The sequence below is a fragment of the Ovis aries genome, chromosome Y (genome assembly GCF_016772045.2).
Source record: "Ovis aries strain OAR_USU_Benz2616 breed Rambouillet chromosome Y, ARS-UI_Ramb_v3.0, whole genome shotgun sequence".
In the NCBI taxonomy this organism is placed as follows: Eukaryota; Metazoa; Chordata; class Mammalia; order Artiodactyla; family Bovidae; genus Ovis; species Ovis aries.
The window spans coordinates 1404595-1429542 of NC_082741.1; the positions used below are offsets into that span (position 1 = coordinate 1404595).

Below are 24948 nucleotides of genomic sequence, written 5' to 3' on the forward strand. Positions count from 1 at the left end.
AGCAACTGCAGGAGCGCGGAGGCGAGGGGCACGCCGGCGATCCGGGCGCGGGGAGGGGAACGCAGGCCTGGCCCGGGGCTGCCCCAGCGCATCACGTGGGAGCGGCCTGGGCGCGGTGGAGACCCGAAACTCCCGGAGCTCGGAGCAAGAGCGGGCCGCGGGGGTGCGGAAGGCTGGCGGGTGGGAGGCGGAGGAAGCTTCCGGAGGCGTGCTGGCAGCCTGGGCGCTCGAGGGGAGGGGGGACCCGGGGGCGGATTCGGGGCGCACTAGCGGACCCGGGGGCGGATTCGGGGCGGACTAGGGCTGCTGGAGCGCAGAGACACAGAGAGGGGCGGGGCGCACGGCTGGACACGCGGTGAAAGGAGTGATCAGGGCGGGGCGCGCAGCGAGGCCGCTGAAGTCTCGGCCGTGGATGGGTGTGTGTATGTGCGGGGGGGCGCCTGGAGCCTGTGCCGGGCGCGGCGGGGGGGCCCTGAGGACACCCAGGGGCGCCCCGGCGGTGGGAGGGCCCGCGGCTGCCCCTGCGCGCGGCGGAGACGTGGGCTGACTCGGGAGGGGCCGGGGCATGGGGCGGTGCGGGTATCCGGAACGCCCAGCTGTCTCCGCAGGCCTCGAACTCGGAGCGGGTGGGGCCCCTGGAGACGAGACGACGCCTCCGCTTGGCTCGGCGGCTGGAGCCCGGGAGAGAGGCCGCGCCCGGGCGCCCTCGGCCGCGTGGTGCCCACCGCGCGCTGCGCCCACACCATGCCCGGTAAGCCGAGAACCCTCCTGGCCGCCAGCCTCCGCGCTCTCCTAGGCCGGGTGAGATGGACTGTCCTGGGGGGTGGGAACCCCCACCCCCCCCCGCTATGCCCGCACAGGGGGTCCCAAAACTCTTCAGCGCCCACCGTGCTGTATCCGCCCAGCCCCTCGCTCACCCCGGGGGCTGGAGAGCTTGGTGTCCTTTGGTGCGACTGGCGAGACAGTGGGTCTCAGCGGCTGGGAGGGGCTGAGGTTTAGGGACATTTGCGGCTGTTGTTCAGTGACTCCGTCGTGTCTGACTCTTGGCGACTCCACGGACTTCAGCGCGCCAGGCCTCCCTGTCCATCACCATCTCCCCGAGTTTGCTCAAATTTACATCCATTGAGTCGGTGCTGCCATCCAAGGGGCTCGTCCTGGGTCGCCCCCTTCTCCTCCTGCCCTCAAAACAGATGGTCAAGGGGCACCGAGATTTGGTAATTTTCCTTCTGTGAAAGCGTAGCCCTTGGAGGTTGGGTGGACCGTTTTCTTGGCAGGCAGGCAACTGTGTGAGAGACTCACCGACTTGCAAAAGCATGGGAAGTTCGCGGTCGTAAAACTCTGGGAAGACAGAGTGTCTTTGGTCCTCAGCAAGATCAGACCGGAGGCAGAGTTGCTTATTCCCATATAAAGATCCAGGGTTAATCCCCGCTGCAGGGCAGCAGGCTGACTTTGGTGGGATGGCTGGGACTGTGGCAAGCCCTGACTCCCAAGGGCTACAATTGCGTCCTTTCTGCCTGCCCTCGGGTTTGGCGGGGACATCCAATTGGAACCGTGGACCTCAGAGGTTAGAAACGGGATGATAAACTGTAACCTTCACCCATGGGAAAGATGTCTGTCCTGTTCTGTTTTGTGTGTGGGGGGCGGGGGGGTGCGGGGAAGAGGGCTGGTTTGGCCACCTCACCCAGCTGACCACGGGCGGAATCTGGGCCCCCAGCAGGGAGAGCTTGAGATCGTAACCGCTTCCCTGCGTACATGCCAAGTGTCTCAGTCATGTCCGACTCTTTGCCCCCAAGGACCATAGCCCCGCCAGGCTCCTCTGTCCATGGGGATTCTGCAGGCAAGAATACCAGAGTGGGTTGTCATTCCCTTCTCCAGGGGATCTTCCCGGACCAGGGATTGAACCCCCGTCTCCTCCATTGGCAGGCGAATTCCTTACCACTGAGCCACCTGGGAAGCCACACGTAACCACTTGCCTGCTGGGGAATTCCCGCCCGTTCCTGGTTTTTTTTTCTTTTTATCATGAAGACAATCTCTACTTGCACCAAGTCAGGCCTGATCATTCATGAGAGCATTAAAAAAAAAAAAAATTTCAGGTTGCTTTTTATTCAGAGGAGCGATTTGGTAATAAGTCACCAGGCGGCTTCCCAGCTGTTTTCCACCTTTGTGCCTTAGAGAGGCAAAGTTGTTTGGGCCGATTTCCTGCTGTAGGCTACAAGGTTCTGTTGATGTGAGTTCCAGGGAGCGGCTTGGAGCTCTCCAAAAAAAAAAAAAAAAATGCATTTTCTGGAAACTGGCGAGGGTCTGTATAAATGGTAGCATTCAGGAGGGACATTCGTACACATGGCTGTCGGGCCGGGCAGCGTGCTGGAGAGACCCCACTGGGGATTCAGCGCTCTTGGCCGGGAACAAAACGCGCCTTTGAGTGAAAGCAGAGGGCCCCCCCCGCACCCCCTCCCCTGAGGAAGCCGGGGTGTTATTTTGGGGGAGTGGTTGTTAGGTGGGTGGAAGGGGAAGGAGGCGAGGAATCGGAGTAAACATTGCTTCCCGACCCCTCATAAAACTGACAGCTCCCGCTGTCTGCAGGGTGAAGTAGACTTTGGGAGATGTATTATTTTTTTTCTTTTTCAACCTGGGGTTGGAGGACAGCCACCAGTCCGGTTTGTGTTCCATGCCAGACGTCCCCACCCTCACACCCCGTCGAGTGGAAACTCGGCCTTACAGCGTGGGTGCGTGGGTGCGTATGTGCTCAGCGGCTCAGTCGTGTCCGACTCTTTGCCACCCCATGGACTGCAGCCTACCAGGCTCCTCCATCCATGGGATTTTCCGGGCGAAAGTACTGGAGTGGGTTGCCATTTCCTTCTCCAATGCATGAAAGTGAAAAGGGAAAGTGAAGTCGATCAGTCGTGTCCGACTCTTCACGACCCCATGGACTGTAGCCCACCAGGCTCCTCCGTCCATGGGATTTTTCCAGGCAAGAGTGCTGGAGTGGGTTGCCATTTCCTAGACGAATGTTATTAATGTTAATAGATGATGATAGCTAGGTAGATGAATAGATAGACAGCCATCTTTGGGGCTGCAGACTTGAGTTCTGAGTTTTCCTTGTCGGTAATAACTCATGGCTGAGATGCCAGGAATCCTCATCTTCTCCTTAATCCAAGAAGAACCCCAGCCAGGGGTAGACAGGAGGCCCTTGGGCAGGTGGGCACTCACCCCAGCAGAATGTCAAGGTTAAAACAGGAAAACGGGCCCGGGAACATTGGATCCTGCTCTTCTTTCCGGGGTGACTTTGTCTTTGGAGGCGGGGAGGCTGCGGGGGCCACAGGGGAACTCCATCTGGCCTTTGAGAACTGAGCTGTGTGTGTTCCAGCCCCAGACCAAACGCTGCGCATGTTAATTTCTGTCGCCAGCTCAGGAGCCAAGGCCCGGATCTCCTGATCCTCTTGGTTTCGTCCTGGCGGCCAGGGGACCTCAGAACCTAGCAGTTTAAAATTCCCCGTGAACATCCACATCACACGTTCTTCGCAGTTGGAACTGCCGTCAATCTCATCAGCTGTTGAAGTTTCTTTCCCTGCTGCGGAGACCCTGGGGAAACAGGGCGTTTTTGGTGAATGAAACGGTCTTCTTTTCCCTTCTGAAGCCTGTCTCCTTGGCTTCATACACCCTTGAGTTGAAGTCTTGCCAACGACTGGGGCGTGTGCGATTTAATTAATGGGTCTGGCGGTTCCCTTTTGAGAGCCCGGTTCTTTCGGCAAGGTGGACGGGAATCCTCCTGGTAACTCGGAGCAATCCGAGTGTTGTTTCTACCTTTGGCTTTGTGTTTACCCGAGACCTGAAAGTCTTGGGTGAGTTTTTGAGACTTGAATGGAGAATCAAATAAGCTAGGCACTTGTGTCATGCTGGAGCGAAAGGAAATTTTATTTTTTCAACTGAAGGATGGTTGATTTACAATATCGTGTTGTTTTCAGCAAAATGATTCAGTTATAAATATGCATGAAAAATGAAAATTCTTGTTGGGCTTTCCAGGTGGTGCTAGTGGTAAAGAATCTGCCTGTCAGTGCAGGAGACCTGGATTCGATTCCTGAGTCAGGAAGTTCCCCTGGAGAAGGAAATGGCAACCCACTCCAGTACTCTTGCCTCGAGAATCCCAGGGACAGAGGAGGCTGGTGGGCTACAGTCCATGGGGTCGAAAGAATCAGACATGGCTGAGCATATATTCATGTATATATCGTGTATCTATCTATATCTAGATATACTTGGTTATATATGTCTTTATACATATATGTATATATTCATATATTTTAATTTATATATATGTGTTTTTTGGGTTTTTTTTTTTTTTTGGAGATAGGGGCATGGCATGTGAGATCTTAGATCCCAGACCAGGGATTGAACCCATGTCCCCTGCAAAGTGAAGAACATAGCCTTAACTGCTGGACCACTAGGGAAGTCCCTCTGTATTCTTTTTTTTTTTTTTTATTCTTTTCCATTATAGGTTATTAGAAGATAGAGAGTTCCCTGTGCTATACAGTAGGCCCTTATTGTTTATTTATTTTATATGCAGTGTCTGTTTGTATATAAGCAGAGTATATGATTAAAATTTCCTGGTGTATATACAGATCCTGTGTATAAACTTAGATCTGTTCATCAGCACCAGGAAATTTTAATCACACTCTGCTTGACTTTGTATCATATTTCGTGTTTCTTGCGTGCATGTGTGTGTGGGGGGGGGTTTGAAGAATTCTCTTTTTTAATTTTTCAATGAAAGAGTGAAGGTGAAATGTCCCTGAAGCGTGCTTAGTCAGCTCACTCGTGTCTGACTCTTCACGACCCCACGGACTGTAGCCCGCCAGGCCCCTCCGTCCATGGGGATTCTCCAGGCAAGGACACAGGAGTGCGTGGCCACGCCCTCCTCCAGGGGATCTTCCCCGCCCAGGGATCGAACCCGCGTCTCTCGCGTCTCCTGAATGGGCAGGCGGGTTCTTCACCCCTGGCGCCACCTGGGAAACTCTCGGTCAGCCCCGGTCGTGAAGCCTGAGAGAGTCCGAGGTGCCGCGCAGCCCCCTGAGAGCAGGCGGGAAGGTAACCCGCTGTCCCCGTCCACAGTGTCCGACCAGGCGTTTGTCACGCTGGCCACCAACGACGTGTACTGCCAGGGGGCCTTGGTGCTGGGGCAGTCACTCCGGGAGCACGGGGCCACCAGGAGGCTGGTGGTGCTGCTCACGCCTCAGGTGTCCACCCCGCTCAGGTAAGACTCACACACACACCCGGTTCTGCTGCCCGTGGAAGCTTCTAGGCCGTGGTCCGCGAGCTTGGACCGGCGCACACATGGGGGGCCCGGACACTTGCAGAGGGGCTTGCGGCTGCTATTAGAGGAAGGGGCTCTGCCTTCAGAACCGTGACACGCCACGCCACGGGTGTGCAGAGTAGTTCCTCGCCTCAAATATGCACATCCGTGTCATTGATTCGGGGTGGGGGGCGTGGGGGACCTTGAGGAGCAGCCGCCCCACTGGCGCGCATGCGCGCACCCTGCTTGAGTCGTCTTAGAGTCTCTGCGACCCCCTGGACTGCAGCCCGCCAGGCGCCCCCTGTCCGCGGGATTCTCCAGGCAAGAATCCTGCCGTGGGTAGCCGTTTCCTCCTCCAGGGCGTCCTCCCAACCTCGGGATGCAACCGGTGTCTTCTGCGTAAGCAGGTGGGTTCTTTATCACTGAGACAACCTGGGAAGCCCACATCGTGAGCTAAGTTAAAGCATTTTTATTTTTCTTACATTTTAAGTGAAATATAGCTGATAGACTGAGGCAAAATCTAACCGACTGGGGTGGGTGGAGGGGGTGGGACGCGTTCCTGAGGTATTACGTGACAGAAAGATGGACATTGGAAGGTAAAATCTGAGAGAAACTAGGGGGTTCTGAGGCAAATTCTGACAGACACGCAGGGGTTCTGACATAAAATCTGACAGAAATTAGGGGGTTCTGAGGTAAAATCTGACACACGAGGTTCTGAGGTAAAATCTGACTGGACATAGGGGGTTCAGGGGTAAAATCTGACAGAAACATGAACCTTCTGGGGTGAGATCTGACAGACGGACATTGAAAGGTAAAAGCTGACAGAAGCTAGAGGCCCCTGTGGTAAAAATCTGACATAAAGTAAGGGGGTTCTGAGGCAAAAATCTGACAGCCGATAGGAGGATCTGAGATAAAATCTGACAGGAGTTTCTGAGATAAAAATCTGGCAGGAAGAAGGACCTTCTGAGGTAAAATTTGGCAGAAAGACAGTCTTTCTGAGGGAAAATGCTTGCAGAAAAAATATGAGAAAAAATTCTTATTTTTTTCCCCCCAACTTCCTGGTTGGCATTAGTTGGAAAGAACCTGCCTGCCATTGGAGGAAACATAAGTGATGTAGGTTCAATCCCTGGGTTTGGAAGATCCCCTAGAGGAGAAAATGGCCACCCACTCCAGTATCCTTGCCTGGAGAATCCCATGGACAGAAGAGCCTGGTGGGCTGCAGTCCACAGGGTCGCAAAGAGATGGACACGACTGAGCACATTTATCTGTACAAAGATTTTTATCCCTCCAGAACCTTTTAGAGAAAAACACTTCAGCATATACTCCAACAAAATGAAGTGTGAGCAACAAGGGACAGAATCTCTTGTGCCGAACGGTTTCCTGGTCTCCTAGAATTCGGCCTTTTTCCAGGGTTATCCTCTCAAGGGTGTTCGATGAGGTCATCGAGGTGAACCTCATAGACAGCGCGGACTACGTCCACCTGGCCTTTCTGAAGAGACCTGACCTCGGAATCACCCTCACCAAGCTTCACTGCTGGACGCTCACCCATTACAGCAAATGCGTCTTCCTGGATGCAGACACATTGGTGAGTACGAAGGAGGGGGTGGTCCAGACCTTCTGCTTGATGAGGAGCTGCCCACTCAAAGATCATGCCCCTCTCTCCATGAGCAGGCTGCTAGCCCGTGCTGGTGGATCCCCACCAGCTAATGTCCATCTCTACCACCACCATCATTTAGTCAGTCAACGTCCGATAGAAGACACCCAGTACTGTTGCTGAGAACACTGGGTTATTTGAAGGCCTGTTCCTTCCTTAGGATGAGTTATTTCATTATGTCATCTACACAAAATAAAATATTGGAAAAAATACTCTTCTCTGATTGTACCGTGAATTATACAGTCCTGGTGAGACTGGAAACCTGGCTTCGTAAGCTCTAGCATCTCCACTGCAGTCATTTGGGGTAGTGACCCTCGGTGTAGGAGCCCAGGTCAGGCACTTTCAGAAACAGCCATTGGAACGTCGAAATGTGAGATGAGGTTGGAGATCCGTTCTGGGTTGTCTTGGTTGTGCAAAGGTGGTGTAGGAAGATGGAGGGGTGGAGAGGAAAATCAGAACAGAGGAACAATCAGAGTAATGTCTTTTTCCCAAACAAAGCACAATTTATAAAGCCAATACGTGTGTTGGAGAGGAGTAGTGTTAGTGGTCAAGCTCTCGGAGGCAGTGGACGATATCGTATCGACTTGCAAACCTCCATGTTTGTGGATTCCCGGTCTTGTAGGTCACGTTTGCTGGATAGAAGAGAATAAATACAATTAAGAGCAATACAGATAAGAGCATATCATCAATATATTGGGGCTTCCCTGGTGACTCAGACGGTCAAGAATTTTCCTGCAGTGCAGGAGACCCAGGTTCGATCCCTGGATTGGGAAGATCCTCTGGAGAAGGGAAGTGGCAACCCACTCCAGTGTTCTTGCCTGGAGAATCCCATGGACAGAGGAGCCTGGTGGGCTACACAGTCCTTGGGGTTGCAAAGAGTCTGGCATGACGAAGCGACTAACACATCAATATACTGACTTGCAAACCACTATGTTCATGGATTTCCAGGCTTACTGGTTACATTTGCTAGATGAAAGAGGATAAATACAATTAATTAAATGTTTAAGTGTTCCACAGAGGATCTTAAGAACCTGGAGATGATAATTTTGGTTCATAGATGGTGTTGCTTCAGTGGTGTCCCTTGAAATGAAACCAGGGAGCAATCTTATACACACATTCTTCTCTTTGGAATGTAAGCCCCAAAAAAGAGGGCCGCTCAAAAAATGCGGTGTAACTGTCCCATTACGGACCACTGTCTGGTTCATCATACAGTTCCTGTTGCATTTCTCACTTGCACGTTAACACACTACTGACCGGGGAATTTTTGCAGAAAGTAATGCCTGCGGATGGTGATTTGTTAACTAAGTGAATAGCGAAACACTTCCATCAGGAATGTTCGGGTAAGAGAAGACATGGTTCGATCTCTGGCTAGGGAAGACCCCCTGGAGAAGGGCATAGCAGCCCACTCCAGTATTCTTGCCTGGAGAATCCCATGGACAGAGGAGCCTGGCGGGCTACAGCCCATGGGAGCTCAAGAGAGTCGGACACGACTTAGTGACTGAGTAACCACAAGCTAGCAGGCAGATTCCCTTTTGTGATGAGCTTGTCCTGGTCAGGAGGTTTCCTGGCAGCTAAACAAAGGAATTTTAGCTTAAGGCTCATTCCACTGGAGGCAGGCAGTTCCTGGACAGGAGAGATGGGCCGTTGTGTATCATTTATGCTCAAGTTCGACATCCCTTTAGTGTGGTCAGTCGTGTCTGACTCTCTGCGACCCCATGGACTGCAGCCCCCAGGCTCCTCTGTCCATGGGGATTCTCCAGGCAAGAACACTGGAGTGGGTTGCCATGCCCTCCTCCAGGGGATCTTCCCCACCCAGGGGATCGAACCCACGTCTCTCGCGTCTCCTGCATTCGCAGGTCATTTGTTTACCCCCGAGCCACCTGGGAAGCCATCTGCTTCATCCTTTTAGTGATGAACTTGAAGCAGAAGCAGTTGAGCATAGAAGTTCAAGTCACAGACACGGATTCACTATGGAGTCAGACTTACGTCATATGGGGGCCCCCACGCTCTGTCTCCCCAGGTGCTGTCCAACATCGATGAGCTATTCGACAGGAGGGAGTTTTCTGCGGCCCCGGATCCCGGGTGGCCGGATTGCTTCAATAGCGGGGTGTTTGTCTTCCAACCCTCGCTGGAGACGCACAGCCTCTTGCTACAGCACGCCGTTGAGCACGGCAGCTTTGATGGTACGTTGAGGGGCAGCTGGACGTTTCGCTTGTGGACCAGAGTGGGGCTGTGGCCATCCCTTTGACCCACTGGCACTTCCTCCCCGCCACCTTGAATCTGTGAATAGCAAGTTAAAGGTGGGGATTGAGGGACTTCCCTGGTGGTCCGGTGGCTCAGACGCCAAGCTCCCAATGTGTGTGTGTGTGTGGGGGGGGGGGGGGGGGGCGAAAACTACACCATTCGTTATTAACTTCTTTGGCTGTGCTATAACTCTCTAGGGGCAGACCAAGGCTTGCTGAACAGTTTCTTCAGTAACTGGTCCACCGCCGACATCCAGAAACACTTGCCCTTCATCTATAACTTGAGCAGCAACACCACGTACACCTACAGCCCTGCTTTCAAACAGTGAGTTTTATAAATAGTTACAGTTTATGAAAAAATGTCAAAGATGTGCCCCTTTTTACACATTTTAAAAATAATAGGGTTTTATGTATAGTTTCAGTTAGAATTTCTGAGAAAACATGAAAGGTATATATAGAACTACAGATTTTTTGAAAATGTAGTTATATAGAGTATATTTTTTTATTAATTAATTTTTTTATTGAAGGATAACTGCTTTCAGATGTTTTCCGTCAAACCGCAACATGAATTATGAGGATGAGGCCTTCCCTGGTGACTTACACGGTAAAGCATCTGCCTGCCAATGCAGGAGGTGCACATTCGACCCCTGGGTCAGGAAGATCCCCTGGAGAAGGGGGCCACCCACTCCAGTCTCCTTGCCTGGAGAATCCCATGGACAGAGGAACCCGGCAGGCTACAGTCCATGGGGTCGCAAAGAGTCGGACACTGAATAACCAGAGATGGAACCCACACTTCCTGCATTAGTAGCCAAAATACTAACTCCTGGCCCATCAGGAAAGTCCCAGAATGGGCACAGTGGGTCATACAGAACACAGATCTCTGGAGAGAATATGATATCAAAATTTCATAAGAAAGCAATGAATTTAAAAAAAAAAGAAAAACGTTTTCAAAGCTGTGAGGTTGGTGCGAGTGCTGATAACGATAAAAAGACAAGAATGAAGAGGGGACCATTTCCGTCTTGCCGAAGAAGTCAGCTTTCTGCTCTGTGGCTTTCATTCTCTGCTATAAAATCTATTGTTTAAAAAAAAAATCTGTCATCGTTTTCAGGGTGAGATGATTTGGGCTACGAAACCACCCGCCTTTCTGAGAGTCCTGATTTATTCTTTCTGTTGTGTGGGGAGCATCCCAGTGGGTTCTGATCATGTTTCTCGGTCTACAGAAATATGAAAGACTGCCAGCATGGACTGACTATAAACAATCTTTTCTTTTTTTTAATGCAAGTCTTAAGTGGCTGCCACGAGCAGATCATCCCTGAGCCGTCGAGGTGCATCTCGCTGTCTGTGACGAGTCCTGTGTTGATTTTTGTCTGTGTCTGCTCCTCAGATTCGGCTCCAGTGCGAAGGTGGTCCACTTTCTGGGGTCCTCGAAGCCTTGGAACTACAAGTACAATCCCCAGACGGGCTCCGTTTTGGAGGAGGGCTCCGGGCCGGCCGACCAGCCTCAGACGTCCTTCCTAAACCAGTGGTGGGGAATTTACCACCGTAGCATCTTGCCCCTTTGTGAAAATATCCGGAACAAGGACCACCAGGCGCCCCCAGGTCACACGGTAAGGTCCTGAAACCCCAGAGTTGAAACCGGGGATTAAAAACAGACAGAAACCGGGGATCCGTTCTCTATAATCTATACTTGGGCATTTTCTTCAAAGGCAGACTCCCCCACGTTCTTGTGTTGAATCTCTTCTCACTTTTAATTATTATTAAAAAAAAAAACACAGATATAGGATGTGTGTGAGTCGCTCAGTTGTGTCCGACTCTTTCCGACCCCATGGACTGTAGCCTGGCAGGCTCCTCCATCCATGGGATTTTCCAGGCAAGGATGCTGGAGTGGGTTGCCATTTCCTTCTCTAAGATATAGGATATTATAAGCAATTACAAGTTACATTAAAAAAAAAATCTGTCAATGTTTCAGAGGCAGATAGGCAGATTTTTTATGTAAATTTTTGTTTTTTATAATACATTACATTTTTATTTCCAAGAAAGGTGCTTTCAAAGTGGTACTTGAAGGATGTTGTCTCTTTAACCTATTGGCCACTTTTGTGCTGTTCAAGTCCATTAAAAATTTGACAACTGAAAATGCATTCTTGTTTCTGATATACAAATACTTATTTTCTTAACTATGATCCTCTTTCTGAGAAGAAGTTGGACTTCAAATTGTAACATAGTTCTACGACCTCACAAATAGTTTTCAGTTAAATTAGGGTGTTGGCTCTTTGACAGTTCTCCATTCCAATAAAGTAAATTACATCCCCCTCCAAATTCAAGTGGTAACCAATTTGCATAATATAATTGTATCAAATCAACATGTTATATACCAAAAACTTACGTAATATTATATGTTAATTATATCTCAAGACAGTTTGGGGGGAAAAAAAAAAGAAAAATGTAAAAACCTTTCCCTTTAGAAGAAAACAAAAAAATCTGTCAAGGACTACAGTAATGAAAGAAATAAGATTTTTTAAAGTTCCATTTTTAAACATATTTATTTATTTGGTTGCACCAGGTCTTCGTTGGGGCATGTGGTATCTAGTTCTCTGCCCAGGGATCGAACCTGAGTCCCCACTCACGGGAAGCCCAGAGTCTTAGCCACTGCACCCCCAGGGAAGTTCAGGAATAGTTCACCGTTTATAGACATGTTTATTTAAAAATGAGGGAATTAGAAGATATTGAATAATGCTGACACACACCAGAAAGGAATTAGACGAGGAAAGATGCGTTATTTCACCGCAAGAGATAACAACCATAGTTGGAGGGTAAGGACCCGCCAAAGCTTTAGATTTGTGCCGGTTTCATCTGTATGCATGTCCTGTATTTCACGGAAGATGCTGAAAGAGGCAGGAACTTTTTTTTTTTTTTTGGTGCAAAATCGTGAATGTTTCATGAGCAGAACTGCGGCTGTGGTTTACCGAACCAACGCAGAAATAATCATTTAAATTAGCCAGTTTCATCAGGGAAAGAGCCACTCATTGATTAAGTGGCTGGAAATGACTGATTATAGATGTCATTGGAGTGGGCATTTTCTACTTTCTATCCTTGATTGAAGAGGCTGTTGAAGGTGGTGTGTGAAGAGGGCTCTTCAAGTTCTCGATGGGTACCCATTTGACTTTTTTAAAAACTGTAACGCTGCACGCTCTCCGTACTGGAGTTTCTGCAGTGAATTTCAACAGGCAAGCAAAAGAACTTTTAAGGTAAGGTCCTAGGAAATTTTATTTCTCGGTTTGTTTTTAACGGGCACGTTGAAACAGTGGAGTCCAGTGTCTGCAAATACATGCAATGGGACCTTGAAAAGAATTCACTTTTTAATGTTTTTACTGCAGTTTTTGTTTGGTGGAGCTGGGTGCTACTTTGCAATCAGAACCACATTTTTCTTGCAACATTTCTGGTGGTCCAGTGGTTAAGAAGGTCCATTCAGCTTCCAATGCAGAGGGCAAGGGTTCAATCCCTGGTCAGGGACCTAACACTCCACATGTTGTGCACTGTGGCTGAAAGATTTAGGAGAAGAGAGAGAGAAAAAAAAACAAACACTTTTTCTGACCATTGAACACAATCAAATAGGAATTTTTTCAGATTCTTGTCACTGACAGCAAATTGCTGTTCCTTTCTGCCAAGCAGTCCGCTTAGTCTGTCTTTTTTTTTAACGGAGTCACCCAGTCGCGTCTGACTCTTTGCGACCCCATGGACTGTAGCCCACCCGGCTCCTTTGTCCGTGGGATTCTCCAGGCAAGAGTGCTGGAGTGGGTTGCTATTCCCTTCTCCAAGCGATCTTCCCAACCCAGGGATGGAACCCACGTCTCCTGCATTGCAAGTGACTTCTTTACTGCTGGGTACTGGGTTGTGTATGAAGAAAGATAAAGCAGATTCAGGTGGTTCTAAGAAATGAAACGTTGAGAGCCGTGTAGGGAGCCTGTGCCATGGGGTCCTTCTTACCTGGAGCAATAATATGAACGTGGATGTTAGTGAGATTTTCAGAGAGGTCAGGAGTCCCTTGGACTGCAAGGAGATCCAACCGGTCCATCCTAAAGGAGCTCAGTCCTGAATATTCATTGGAAGGACTGATGCTGAAGCTGAAGCTCTAATACTTTGGCTACCTGATGCGAAGAGTTGACTCACTGGAGAAGACCCTGATGCTGGGAAGGATTGAAGGCGGGAGGAGACGGGGACAACAGAGGGTGAGATGGTTGGATGGCATCACCGACTCAATGGACATGAGTTTGAGCAAGCTCCGGGAGATGGTGATGGACAGGGAGGCCTGGCGTGCTGTGGTCCGTGGGGTCGCAGAGAGTGGGACACGACTGAGCCACTGAACAACACGGGAAACTCTGCTGAGTGTGAACTTTTTTACACAGGCTCGCCTTGGAGGCATCGGGGTGCCGCGTTCCAGTGTAGCAGCCACAGCAGAGGGGTCGTGTGCGAATCCAGCAGAGGGGCCCCGGCAGGCTAGCTCTGCTGACAGCTCGGAGAGGACCGTGGGGGTGGAGGGAGACATCCCCACTCTGGCAGCGTGCCCTTCCGAAGAGGTCAGTACGTTTGTTTGCTCTGCACAAGGGGGATGGAGGCGCAGGCTCACTGGTTACCATGGAAACGGAGGATGCTCCCTGGACCCCCGGGGTCGGGGGGCATGGGGAGGAGGAGGGGAGAAACCCGCCTTCAGGTTGCTCTGGCATCCGTTTGAAAGTGTCAGTTACCCAGTCACGTCCGAGGAGTGCATGTAGCTTATCTATGCAGGTGGTACTGGAAGCCGGTCCTGATTTAATCGCTGGCCTCAAGGCCCAAAGCATGAGATCACAGTGTGGCTCCTCCAGCCCGGGCTGCGTGAGCTCACACAGCTTGTGCCAAGCTCTCTGGGCGCCTGTCAGCTCATCTGAGAAACGAGTGATAATAATAGTGACCGCTGTCTCACAAAAGGGTGGTGAGGCTGTTGTTGTCCAGCCACTCCGTCGTGTCTGACTCTCGGCGACCCCTATGGACTGTAGCCCGCCAGGCTCCTCTGTCCATGGGATTCTCCAGGCAAGAAGACTGGAGTGGGTTGCCATGCCCTCCTCCAGGGGATCTTCCCTAGCCAGGGGTCGAACCCGCCTCTCTTAACCCTCCTGCACTGGCAGGCGGGTTCTTTGCCACAGCAGCCACCTGGGAAGGCCTGTAACAATGCTGTCAGAGTTTCAGGTACAGAGCTAGGGACACAGGCATTCATGCATCCATTCCCCCCCAAACTTCCCTCCCATCCAGGCTGCCACATGAAGGCCATTTCCAAGCCCCTTTGTCTCGAGAGACTTGGCATGACTTCACTGATGGGGGTGGGATTTGGGGGCCCCATGGAAGGGACATTGTCCTTTTCCTTATCTCACGAATAGCTGTCCGGGGGCTGTTTCTTGATTATGGACATTTCGATTTTAGCTGACATTTCTATGGGACGTTTCTCTCCTACACTTTAATATGGGATCAGTAATGTGCAGGCAACTTCCGTGCATTAGCAATTTTTGAGTTGTGAATTCATAGCCACTCAAACAAATTGAAAAAAAGGAAAAAACGACACTGGTTTGGACCAAGGAGGTGGCTGGGAACTGAGCTTATTCCTAATTTTTTTTTTTCATTTCTTCCACTGTACCCTGAGGTTTTCCCAGCACCTGCCTCTGGCCGCAGGAAATGCCTTCTGTGGCTTAAGCAGAAGGCGTCCGCCTTGCAGGAAGGCGAACACTCTGTGGATTAAGCTCTTAGGTTCCTGTAGAACCGCCTCCCTGCTCTGCCAGCAGGAGCCACGCCCGCAATGGGAATTAAAAAGAAAAAGTGAAGTATACTCGATTTACCAGACCGTGTTAAGTCTCACGTGTCCAGCAGAGTGCTTCAGTTCTTATTACTTTTTCAGATTGCCTCCCTTGACAGGGTATATTACAACATACTGAATATAATGCCCTCTGCCATGCCGTAGGTCCTTTCATCCAGATTTGTGAGAAGAGTCGCGTTCGCGTTAAATGTTTGACCGTCAGACTCTGTGGGGGATCTCTCAGAAATAAATAAATAAAAGGAAATAATGATATAAATGATTACATAATTGAAATAATAAATATGTGTATTAATATACCTGTATTATATTAATATAAATGTATTACATTTATATAAATCTTTCTATTAATATAAATGCATTATATTAACATACATAAATAAAATATAATTTTATATTTAGAAATTAAAACAAAATACAAATTAATGTAAATATAGATAAATATGAATCACAGTATATTTATATTATAATTTAATATAATTGTATTAATCAATATATTAATATGATCAATAAATTAATCTAGACAAACATAATTTATATACACAATATAGTTAATGTAATTAAACAATTAATATATTAATTATAAAACATTAATATAGTCATATAGTATCAATATGTTATAAATAGATATAAATCATTTATTAAAATAAATCATAAAAATTAATATGAATATATGTTGTATTAATATGCTGATGTAACTAGATAAAATTAATAAACTAATAAAAACCTTTCCAACTGCAGTGGTTAGATTTAGTTGAGCAGAGTAATGGATGCACAGATAGCTGGGGAAGCGTTACTTGGGGTGTGTTTCTGGACGAGATTAGCGTTTGAGGAAGCGTCTATCAGCACTTGCCTGATGGTCTAGTGGTTAGGACTGCCTGCTTTCAGCACAGGGGGCCCTGGGTTCAATCCCTGGTTGGGGAGATCCCACATGTTGTGAGGCGTGGCCGGAAAAAAAAAACCAAGCACACACACAAGAAAGAAAGTCTGTATTGACTGTGTGTAGCCCTTCCCTTCTCCAGCAGATCTTCCCAACCCAGGGATTGAACCCGGGTCTCCTGCATTGCAGGCGGATTCTTTACTAGCTGAGGCATAAGGAATGGGCCCTTTTTACAGTGTCTGTGCCTATATTTCATTATTTTACCCTCCAAGGTCATCTTTCTAGAGAAGGGAATAGCAACCCACTCCGGTAGTCTTGCCTGGAGAATCCCATGGATAGAGGAGCCTGGCGGGCCGCAGTCCCTGGGGATCACAAAGAGTCAGGCACAAATTTAGTGACCCAACAACACCACAGCAGACGTCTTTGCAATTAATTATTCTGCGTTGCTGCCACCTACTGACCATCTAGTGAATGACCCACGCTGGGTTCTTTATTTGGGGAATTTGGAACCCAGTCCCTCCCAACCCCTCACTGCTCCCCGCAAAAAAAAAAAAGAGAGAGAGAGAGATTATTTTCATAAGTCCTGTAAATGTGCAAGAGACAAGTCTGGAATGCTTATTTCAAACAGCGGCCTTTGTACGTCTGACTCTCTGCGACCCCATGGACTGTAGCCCGCCAGGCTCCTCTGTCCATGGGATTCTGCAGGCAAGAATACTGGCGTGGGTCGCCATGCCCTCCTCCAGGGGATCTTCCCGACCCAGGGATCGAAGCCACGTGGCCTGCATTGCAGGGGGATTCTTTACAGGCTGAGCCACCAGGGAAGCCCAAGAATCCTGGAGTGGGTGGCCGTGTCCTCCTCCAGGAGACCTTCCTTACCCAGGGGTGGAAATCCGGTCTCCTGACGCTGCTGCATTCCTGGCAGATTCTTTACTGTTGAACCCCCATGAAAGTCCCAGCCCCAGGATATGCAGGTCAGCTTCTGGTCTGCGTCACACCCAGCCGAGGGGGGAGAGAGGCGTGCTCTGCCCTGCGCAGTCATCTGGTGACCCAGCATTCCTGCCATTCCTCTGCTCCATGCCCTTCCAAGGCGGCTCCTTGAGAAACAGTTTTGGCTTCCACGCTGAAGCCACCCGATGACACGCGTGACACGTTAAGTTGTCTCCTGCACGCTGGGATGGTCTTCGCCATGTGACATCCCGCGTAGAGTCGAGAAGAGCCGCGTGCATTGTTTTCTGTGGGGTTTTGTCTTCCTGCGGCATTCCAGCTGAAGTCAGAAGAGGTCCTCACGGAACGGGACCTTCACCCGACCTGTGGGGACCCAGGGGAGAAGAACTGTCTGCCACCTGACCACCCAGTCTGAGTGGGTGATGCCGTCCAGCCATCTCACCCTCTGTCGTCCCCTTCTCGTCCCGCCTTCAATCTTTCCCACCATCAGGGCCTTTTCCAGTGAGGTGGCTCTTTGCATCAGGTGGCCAAAGGATTGGAGTTTCAGCTTCAGCATCAGTCCTTCCCATGAATATTCAGGACTGATTTCCTTTAGGATGGACCGGTTTGAACCTCCTTGACCTGCTTCTAGTCCAGCTGTGTTTGCACCCGTGGAGGCAGACGAACGCAGATGAGGCATTCTTAGTCATCTGCATGAAGTATTGTCCTAACTTTTCTTTCACTTGTTTTTTTTTTTAGACGGTAGGTTGTCGAGAAATAGAGACTCGAGGTGAAGTGCGACGTGACCTGTTCTCAACACCCTCCCCCCAGTTTGCAGACCTCACAGAGATCCAAAGCTGTTCGGTATAACTCACTGCTACTTCCTTTTTTTTTTTTAAATGGCTGCACCATGTAACACAGGGGATCTGAGTTCCCTCAGCAGGGATCGAACCCACAGCGCCTGCAGCGGCAGACTTCTTAAACGGCGCCTGTTTCTCTGTGTGCCTGAGTCGGTCGGCCACCAAAGGAGACGCCCCATGTGCTTCTCCTCTATCCCGTGACATTTCTGAATGGTTTCCCCCCGGTGTTGTTCATGAATCGCTTTACTTTCCAGGTGGATAAGAGACCTGGGTTCTTGCCCGCCTAAATCCCTGAGGTTCTCTTCTATCTTGCTTTAGGGAGAAATAGCAAAGTGTTAGACGCTCAGTCGTGGCCCCGACTCCTTGCAACCCCGTGGACTGCAGCCCGCCAGGCTCCTCTGTCCATGGGGTTCTCCAGGCAAGAACACTGGAGTGGGCTGCCATGCTGTCCTCCAGGGGATCTTCCCAGCCCAGGGATGGAACCCGAGTCTTTTGTGTCTCCTGCGTTGGCAGGCAGATTCTTCACCACTGAGCCACCAGGGAAGCCCGTACATATTCATGGACCTACTCTTTTTCAAATTCTTTGGCCAGGCAGGTCGTTACAGAGGATTGAGCAGAGCTCCCTGTGCTGAACAGCAGGTCCTTGCTGGTTCTCCATGTTAAACACAGCAGTGTGTCCATGTCCATCCCAGACTCCCTGACTATCCCTTCCCCCATCCTTCCCCCGGTGACCATAAGGTTATTACAGAGGACTGAGCAGAGTTCCCTGTGCTGGACAGCAGGTCCTTGCTGGTTCTCCATGTTAAACACAGCAGTGTGTCCATGTCCATCCCAGGCTCCCTGACTATCCCTTCCCCCATCCTTCCCCCTGGTGACCATAAGGTTATTACAGAGGATTGAGCAGAGTTCCCTGTGCTGGACAGCAGGCCTTGTTAGTTATCTATTTCATATTTAGCATCAATAGTGTATATATGTCAATCCCAATCTGCTCATTTGAAAAATTAACCCTTTTATCACATAACAAATGTCAGCCTCTCATCTTGTGCAGAAAGTAACAGGCGGTGGGTGCGGGGCGGGGGGCGAGTTCAGAGTAGTAAATCACACCAAATGACTTTAAAAAAAATTTTTGTTTGTTTGTTTATTCTTTTGACTGTGCTGTGCAGCTTGCGAGATTTGAGTTTCCCCATCAGAAATTGAGCCAGGGCCCTCGGCAGTGAAATTGAGGAGTTCCAACCAGTGAACCGGGGCTCAGTGGGTAAAGAATCTGCCCGCAATGCAGGAACCTGGGTTCGATCCCTGGGTTGGGAAGATCCCCTGGAGAAAGTCACGGCAACCCACTCCAGTATTCTCACCTGGAGAATTCCATGGGCAGAGCAGCCTGGCAGGCTACAGTCCATGGGGTCGCAAAGAGTCGGACACGACTGAGCGACTAACCCGCTGCTATACCATACCACCCACTGGACCGCTGGGACGGGGTGGTTGCCCTACATTGCTTACTTTTTTCTATTTTTGCACAAACCATTTGTTTGATCCTAAGGAGAAAGAGTTCTCTGTGGTTCTGGTTCAGGCTGTGGTTCTGGGAAGCCCCCTGCCGACTAACGATGCAACGATTCTGTTTCCAGCGGCGGGCGGAGAACGAAGGAGGTGCCCCAGCCGAGGACGCCTTGGAACCGAGCCAGGAGCCCCCTGCGGATGTCAGCAGGGACCCCAGTCCCCAGGACGCTCTGGAGGTGGTGTCCCCTGTCCCAACCATTCACCCCATGCAGCTCCCGTGACGGGCGCTGTGGGCTGTCGCAGCGGCCAGCTGTGTACACGCACGGGCCTTACCGCGGTTGCAGCCTTGCTTGTTGAGATGAGAACCGTCATTCTCCCGCTGCCTCGGATTCACCTGGCTTCTCTCTGGCCTTTGCCCTTGGCGGGCGGTTCACCCGCTTTCCTGTCCTCAGCTCTGAGCATCACGCCTGTTTTCTCCTGCAACGCTGTTCTGCAGAGTGTAATTGACCTGAAGGGGCTGGGCTGTGTTTTCTGCACCCTGAGCTTGGGAGGTGATGCACAGATGTAAAACCTGGGAAATCTGAGGGGTGGGGCGGGGGATGTTTTGATCCTAACCGAGCATGCATTGATTTCTTCTTGCAGAAAGACATGAGAGATGCTTTCTTCCTCTCCCAGATGCTCTGGTCTTACATTGCAGTCTCTCTGATGATGCATTTAAGGAAGCTGATGGCTCATGTTTCTAACTATGATGTTGTTGCTGTTACTGTTGTTGTTCAGTCACTAAGTCATGTCCACGGACTGCAGCACGCCAGGGGTTTCCTTGGAGTGACAATAGCGAAGAACAGGGGTGTCCTTCACCATCTCCCAGAGTTTGCTCAAACTCATCTCCCTCGAGTCGGTGATGCCATCCAACCATCTCGCCCTCTGTTGCCCCCTTCTCCTCCTGCCCTCAATCTTTCCCGCAATCAGGGTGTTTTCTAATGAGTCGGCTCTTCGCATCCGGTAGCCAAAGTACTGGAGCTTCAGCATCAGTCGTTCCAGTGAATATTCAGGGTTGATAATAGGCGGAGGCAATCTAGCTCAAGAGCTGACTGCTGGGCGGAGGATAAAATTGGTTTCGATGTTTTTTATTGTGCCTTTGTCTGTGGAGGAGGCCACTGTAACCAAAAAAAAAAGATCACAGCCTGGGTGGCTTCCGAATAACACGAAATGTTATTTCTCGCAGCCCTGGAGGTTGGGTGTCCAAGTTTCAGGCACCAGCAGGTCTGGGGTCTGGTGAGAACCCCTCTTCCTGGCTCACAAGCATCTCCCTGTGGGCTTATCTTTCCCCAGGTGGACCTGACCATTTCCGTCTCCCAGATCTCCATCGAAGAGAAGCTCAAGGTCCTGAGTCCCGAGGAGGAGCGGAGGAAGTGGGAGGAGGGGCGCATGGATTACCTGGGGAAGGACGCCTTTGCCCGCATTCAGGAAAAGCTGGACCGCTTCCTGCAGTGACCGCGCTGTCCTGTTCCATCCACGTCCCAAAGCCCTTTCCAAGGAGCTCTTCACCCACGTGCCTCTGTTTACAGTCAGCCCTCCTGAGTGCCTTCTGCCCACCCTGTGGTCCATCCGAAACCCAGCTTGAAGCCCCGTGTGACCCCACCTCCCCATGCCTCTCAGGCTTCCCCGGGGACGTCCTGTCTGCTTTATGTCTTGTTAGCAAATCACTGAGGATGGTGACTGCAGCCATGAAATTAAAACACTTGTTCCTTGGAAGAACAGCTGTGACCAACCTAGACAGTGTATTAAAAAGCAGAGACATCACTTTGCCCACAAAGGTCCGTCTAAGTCATAGCTATGGTTTTTCCAGTGGTCATGTATGGATGTGAGAGTTAGACCATAAAGAAAGCTGAGCGCCAAGTTGATGCTTCTGAACTGTGGTGTTGGAGAAGACTCTTGAGAGTCCCTTGGACTGCAAGGAGATCCAACCAGTCCATCCTAAAGGAAATCAGTCCTGAATATTCATTGGAAGGACTGATGTTGAAGCTGAAACTCCAATACTTTGGCCACCTGATGCGAAGAACTGACTCATTTGAAAAGACTCTGATGCTGGGAAAGATTGAGGGCAGGAGGAGAAGGGGACGACAGAGGATGAGATGGTGGGATGGCATCACCGATTCAATGGACATGGGCTTGGGTAAACTCCAGGAGTTGGTGATGGACAGGGAGGCCTGGCGTGTTGCAATCCACGGGGTGGCAAAGAGTCGGACATGACTCAGCAGCTGAACAGCAGCAAAAGAGAACATGAGTATAGCTTCTGGTCAACCCTGGGTCTCTGGACTTGCTTGAAGGAGCTCAGGATTTTCTCCCGGACTGATGAAACCACGTCCGTCCTATGTAGGATTACCTTGAAGCACTGCAGAGCTTCAAACACGTAGCACTCAGAAAGGTATTGAGCTCCCTGAGAACCTTCAGAATGATTAAGTCCTTTTCTTGAAGACGGGGTCAACGTCTGGATGTCTTGAGTGTGACTGTGGTGTGAATTTTGCCAAGACTGGCTGCCAGACACCACGGCTGTGCTTTCTCTTCTGCAGAAATACCCAGGGGGACTTCAAAGTCTCTTGACATAGTCCCCAAGGGGACACATCAGAAATATTTGGAAGGAGATTCTAACTGGCTGGGGAGAGATGACCTCTCCCAAACTGGTTCAACTCCTGGTGTAGAAGACGTCCCAGGTGGCGCTAGTGGTAAAGAACCCGCCTGCTAACACAGGAGATATGGGTTCGATCCCTGGGTCGGGAAGATCCCCTGGAGAAGGAAATGGCAACCCACTCCAGTTTTGTTTTGGTTTTTTTTTCATTTTGCCCTTTTTATTTTGTATTGGGATGTAGCCGATCAACAATGTTATGATGGTTTCAGGTGGACGGCAAAGGGACTCAGCTAGACACATACGTGTATCCATTCTCCCCCAGACTCCCCTCCCATCCAGGCTGCCACGTGACACCGTACGCAGCAATAAGCACCCAGGGTTTACGCCCAGGGGTCATGTGCTCATGGAGACTGGATCTGGGGAGGCTGTTTCTCTGCAGGCGAATCCGTGCGAGGTCGAGGACACGGGACTGCCCTTGGCTGGGTCGCACTACCTCACCTCACCGCTGCCCTCGTGGTCCTCAGTCAGCCAATGCAACTCAGCTATGTGGGGACTGTAAGAAACGCCACGGGAAGAAAGAGCCACCTCTATGGACCGTTGATCAGAGCCTTTATTGGGGGGTCGCTCTCGGGCAGAACTCCCGGGGGCGGGTGAGCAAGGAAGCAAAGGGAGTCTGCGAGGTATGAGGGGTGGGGAAAGGTTTTATAGCCAAGGCCGGGCTCCCATATAAGGAAGAAAGCGCGGGCTCAGCAGTGGTTGGTGTCCAAGGGCTCCGTGTTGGCACCTGATTGGACGGCTTGGTTGTCAGCCCGCCTCCCAGACTTGTCTGTGGCACTTTTCCGGGGCATGCCTCAACATGCCTCAATATGCCCGACCTTTCCTGGCCTTTCAGGGACAATCCTCCATTCTGTGACAGTGGATGCTGTAAGTCCACGGGAAAGCCTTACTTCAGAAGCATCCTAGTTTGGAATGAATGCAGTGTGTCAGACCCTCTCATGGGGTCAGCGTTTGTGGCCACCGCAAGGACAATTAAAGCCAGGTGTCAGCTGCTGTCATAAGGAGGAGGAGATGCGGGCCACCACAAAGATAATTAAAGCCGGACACGGGTCGCTGTACTAAAGACAAGATGCGGGTTTTAAATGTTTGAGTGGTTTATTTATCGCTTCCCCGGGTGGCTGAGTGGTAAAGAGTCTGCAGGAGGTGTCAGGTTTGATCCCTGGCTTGGGAAGATCCCTGGGAGGAGGAAATGGCAACCCACTCCAGCGTGCTTACCTGGAGAATCCCGTGGACAGAGGAGCCTGGGGGCCTACAGTCCATGAGGTCGTAGAGAGTCAGACACGACTGAGTGGCTGAGCACGTACTATTGAAAATTGTGACGTGGGCTTGGAAGAAGGTTGAGGTGGCTTTGTTCAAATCCACGCGGGATCTGAGTGGACTTCTGGGGTTTGTAGTAGCGTTTGCTGTGGGAGGTACCCTCTCTGGAGGGGCTTTTATTTCTTACTTGTGGGTTAATGATCTGGCTTCTTGGTTGGTTTCCTACATATGATTCTTCAGGGGCTCCTAGGAAAGAGCCGTGGGGACGAACTCCTTGGGTGGGTTGGGTGGGGAGTGGTGGTGGTGGTGGTTGCCAACCATCAGAGTAACCCCTTAGGCTTGTTTTGGGGAAACATGGTGTTGGACTGTAAGATACACAAGGCGGATTCTGTGTCCATGAGAGGAGAACTCCAGCTGGTCAACGTTGGACTCCACCTTCTCCGAAGAAGACCCTCCGTGCGAATGGTCCGACGGCTCACTGGCTTCAAGTCTAGACTCAATTCAGATCTCTCTCCCGCATTATGAAGTCTGTCCGTCTGGATGAAGGCTAGCACGTTGCAATTAAAATCTTAGGACGGCAATGCGGTCTCCTTCGGTTTTGGATGTGTTCTGAGTCTTCAGAACGCCATTTATAGGAATGTGACTGCCTTCGTTTGTCTTACTATCAATTAAAATAACCAAATGGGTTTTTCAGAATTGATAGTAATGTAAATGGGAAGGAAATCCAAAAAAAAACAGGGGATACATGTATTTGTTGCTCAGTCACGAAGTCGTGTCTGAGTCTCTGTGACCCCGTGGACTGAAGCACACCAGGCTTCCCTGTCCTTCACCGTCTACCAGAGTTTGCTTCAACTCATGTCTGTTGAGTCGGTGATGCCATCCAGCCATCTCATCCTCTGTCGTCCCCTCCTCCTCCTGCCCTCAATCTTTCCCAGCATCAGGGTCTTTTCCAATGAGTCGGCTCTTCCCATCAGGTGCCCAAAGTATTAGAGCTTCAGCTTCAGCATCAGTCCTTCTAATGAATATTCAGGGTTGATTTCCTCTAGGATGGACTGGCTGGATCTCCCTGCAACCCAAGGGGACTCGTGTAGCTGATTCACTTCGCTGTACGGTAGAAATTAACCGAACGTTGTAGAGCAACTAAACACCAAAAATAAAAATTTTTAAACTTAGAAAACCTAGCAGTGGGGTGACCCCAAAATACATTGTTAATGGTAGACAAAGGTGGGGCTTGGTGTCGTGTAGACACAGCCTGTGCGTGAGAACGGACATTCAGAACATAGAACAAGGTGAATTAATGTACGTTAATTAGCACGGTGATCAAAGCTAATGAGACAGCATTACATACTGAGGAGCTGCTGAGAGAATAGATTTAAAATTTTCTCATCACCGAAAAGAAAGGGTGGCTGATACGATGGGGGTGTCAGCTAACGTTTGGTGGTAACCCTTTGGTGACATGCCAGCCAGGGGATTCTCCAGGCAAGAATACTGGAGTGGGCTGCCATGCCCTCCTCCAGGGGAATCTTTCTGACCTAGGGACTGAACCCACGTCTCCTGAATTGGCAGGCGGATTCCTTACCAGGAGTGCCACCCACTTATACATATTTGAGATCTTTGCGTTGCAACCATAAGTTTACACCGTGGAGTATGTCAGTGACACTTCTATGAATCTGGGGAAAGGAACGTCCCTGGTGGTCCACTGGTTAAGACTCCTCTTGTCCACTGCAAGGGGGCGTGGGTTTGATCCCTGGGTGGGGAACTAAGGTCCTCCATGTTGCAGGGCACAGCCAAATAAATAAATAAATAAATAAATAAAGCTAAGAAAGGAAA

At 50.3% G+C, this 24948-nt stretch overlaps 1 protein-coding gene and 1 long non-coding RNA gene across 4 annotated transcripts; both read left to right on the forward strand.

Moving 5' to 3' along the window:
* Positions 1–23814, forward strand: LOC101115765 (glycogenin-2). 3 transcript variants are annotated; one of them, XM_060408618.1, is made up of 12 exons: positions 349–416; positions 609–751; positions 5104–5245; positions 5571–5691; positions 6695–6869; positions 8959–9121; positions 9380–9506; positions 10566–10788; positions 13585–13755; positions 17581–17685; positions 19304–19411; positions 20508–23814. In XM_060408618.1, exons 1-12 carry the CDS (start codon positions 413–415, stop codon positions 20667–20669), a joined length of 1644 nt encoding a protein of 547 aa, XP_060264601.1. In that variant the 5' UTR covers positions 349–412; the 3' UTR covers positions 20670–23814. The 3 variants fall into 3 exon arrangements, with proteins under 3 accessions (XP_027818633.2, XP_060264601.1, XP_027818632.2); XM_027962832.3 differs by lacking the exons at positions 349–416; positions 5571–5691 and adding an exon at positions 1–163; XM_027962831.3 differs by lacking the exons at positions 349–416; positions 609–751 and adding an exon at positions 779–1214.
* On the forward strand, positions 1223–2090 carry LOC121818159 (uncharacterized). The gene is made up of 2 exons (XR_009598974.1): positions 1223–1564; positions 1924–2090. It is a non-coding gene; the product is annotated as an uncharacterized LOC121818159 (long non-coding RNA).
* Positions 23815–24948: the final 1134 nt, after the last annotated feature.

Bases quoted from the DNA above. Each gene is read 5' to 3' on its own strand.
- LOC101115765 (XM_060408618.1), top strand. The intron at 752-5,103 runs GTAAGCCGAGAA...CCCCGTCCACAG, and splicing joins CTGCGCCCACACCATGCCCG to TGTCCGACCAGGCGTTTGTC. The intron at 17,686-19,303 runs GTATAACTCACT...TTCTGTTTCCAG, and splicing joins CAGAGATCCAAAGCTGTTCG to CGGCGGGCGGAGAACGAAGG.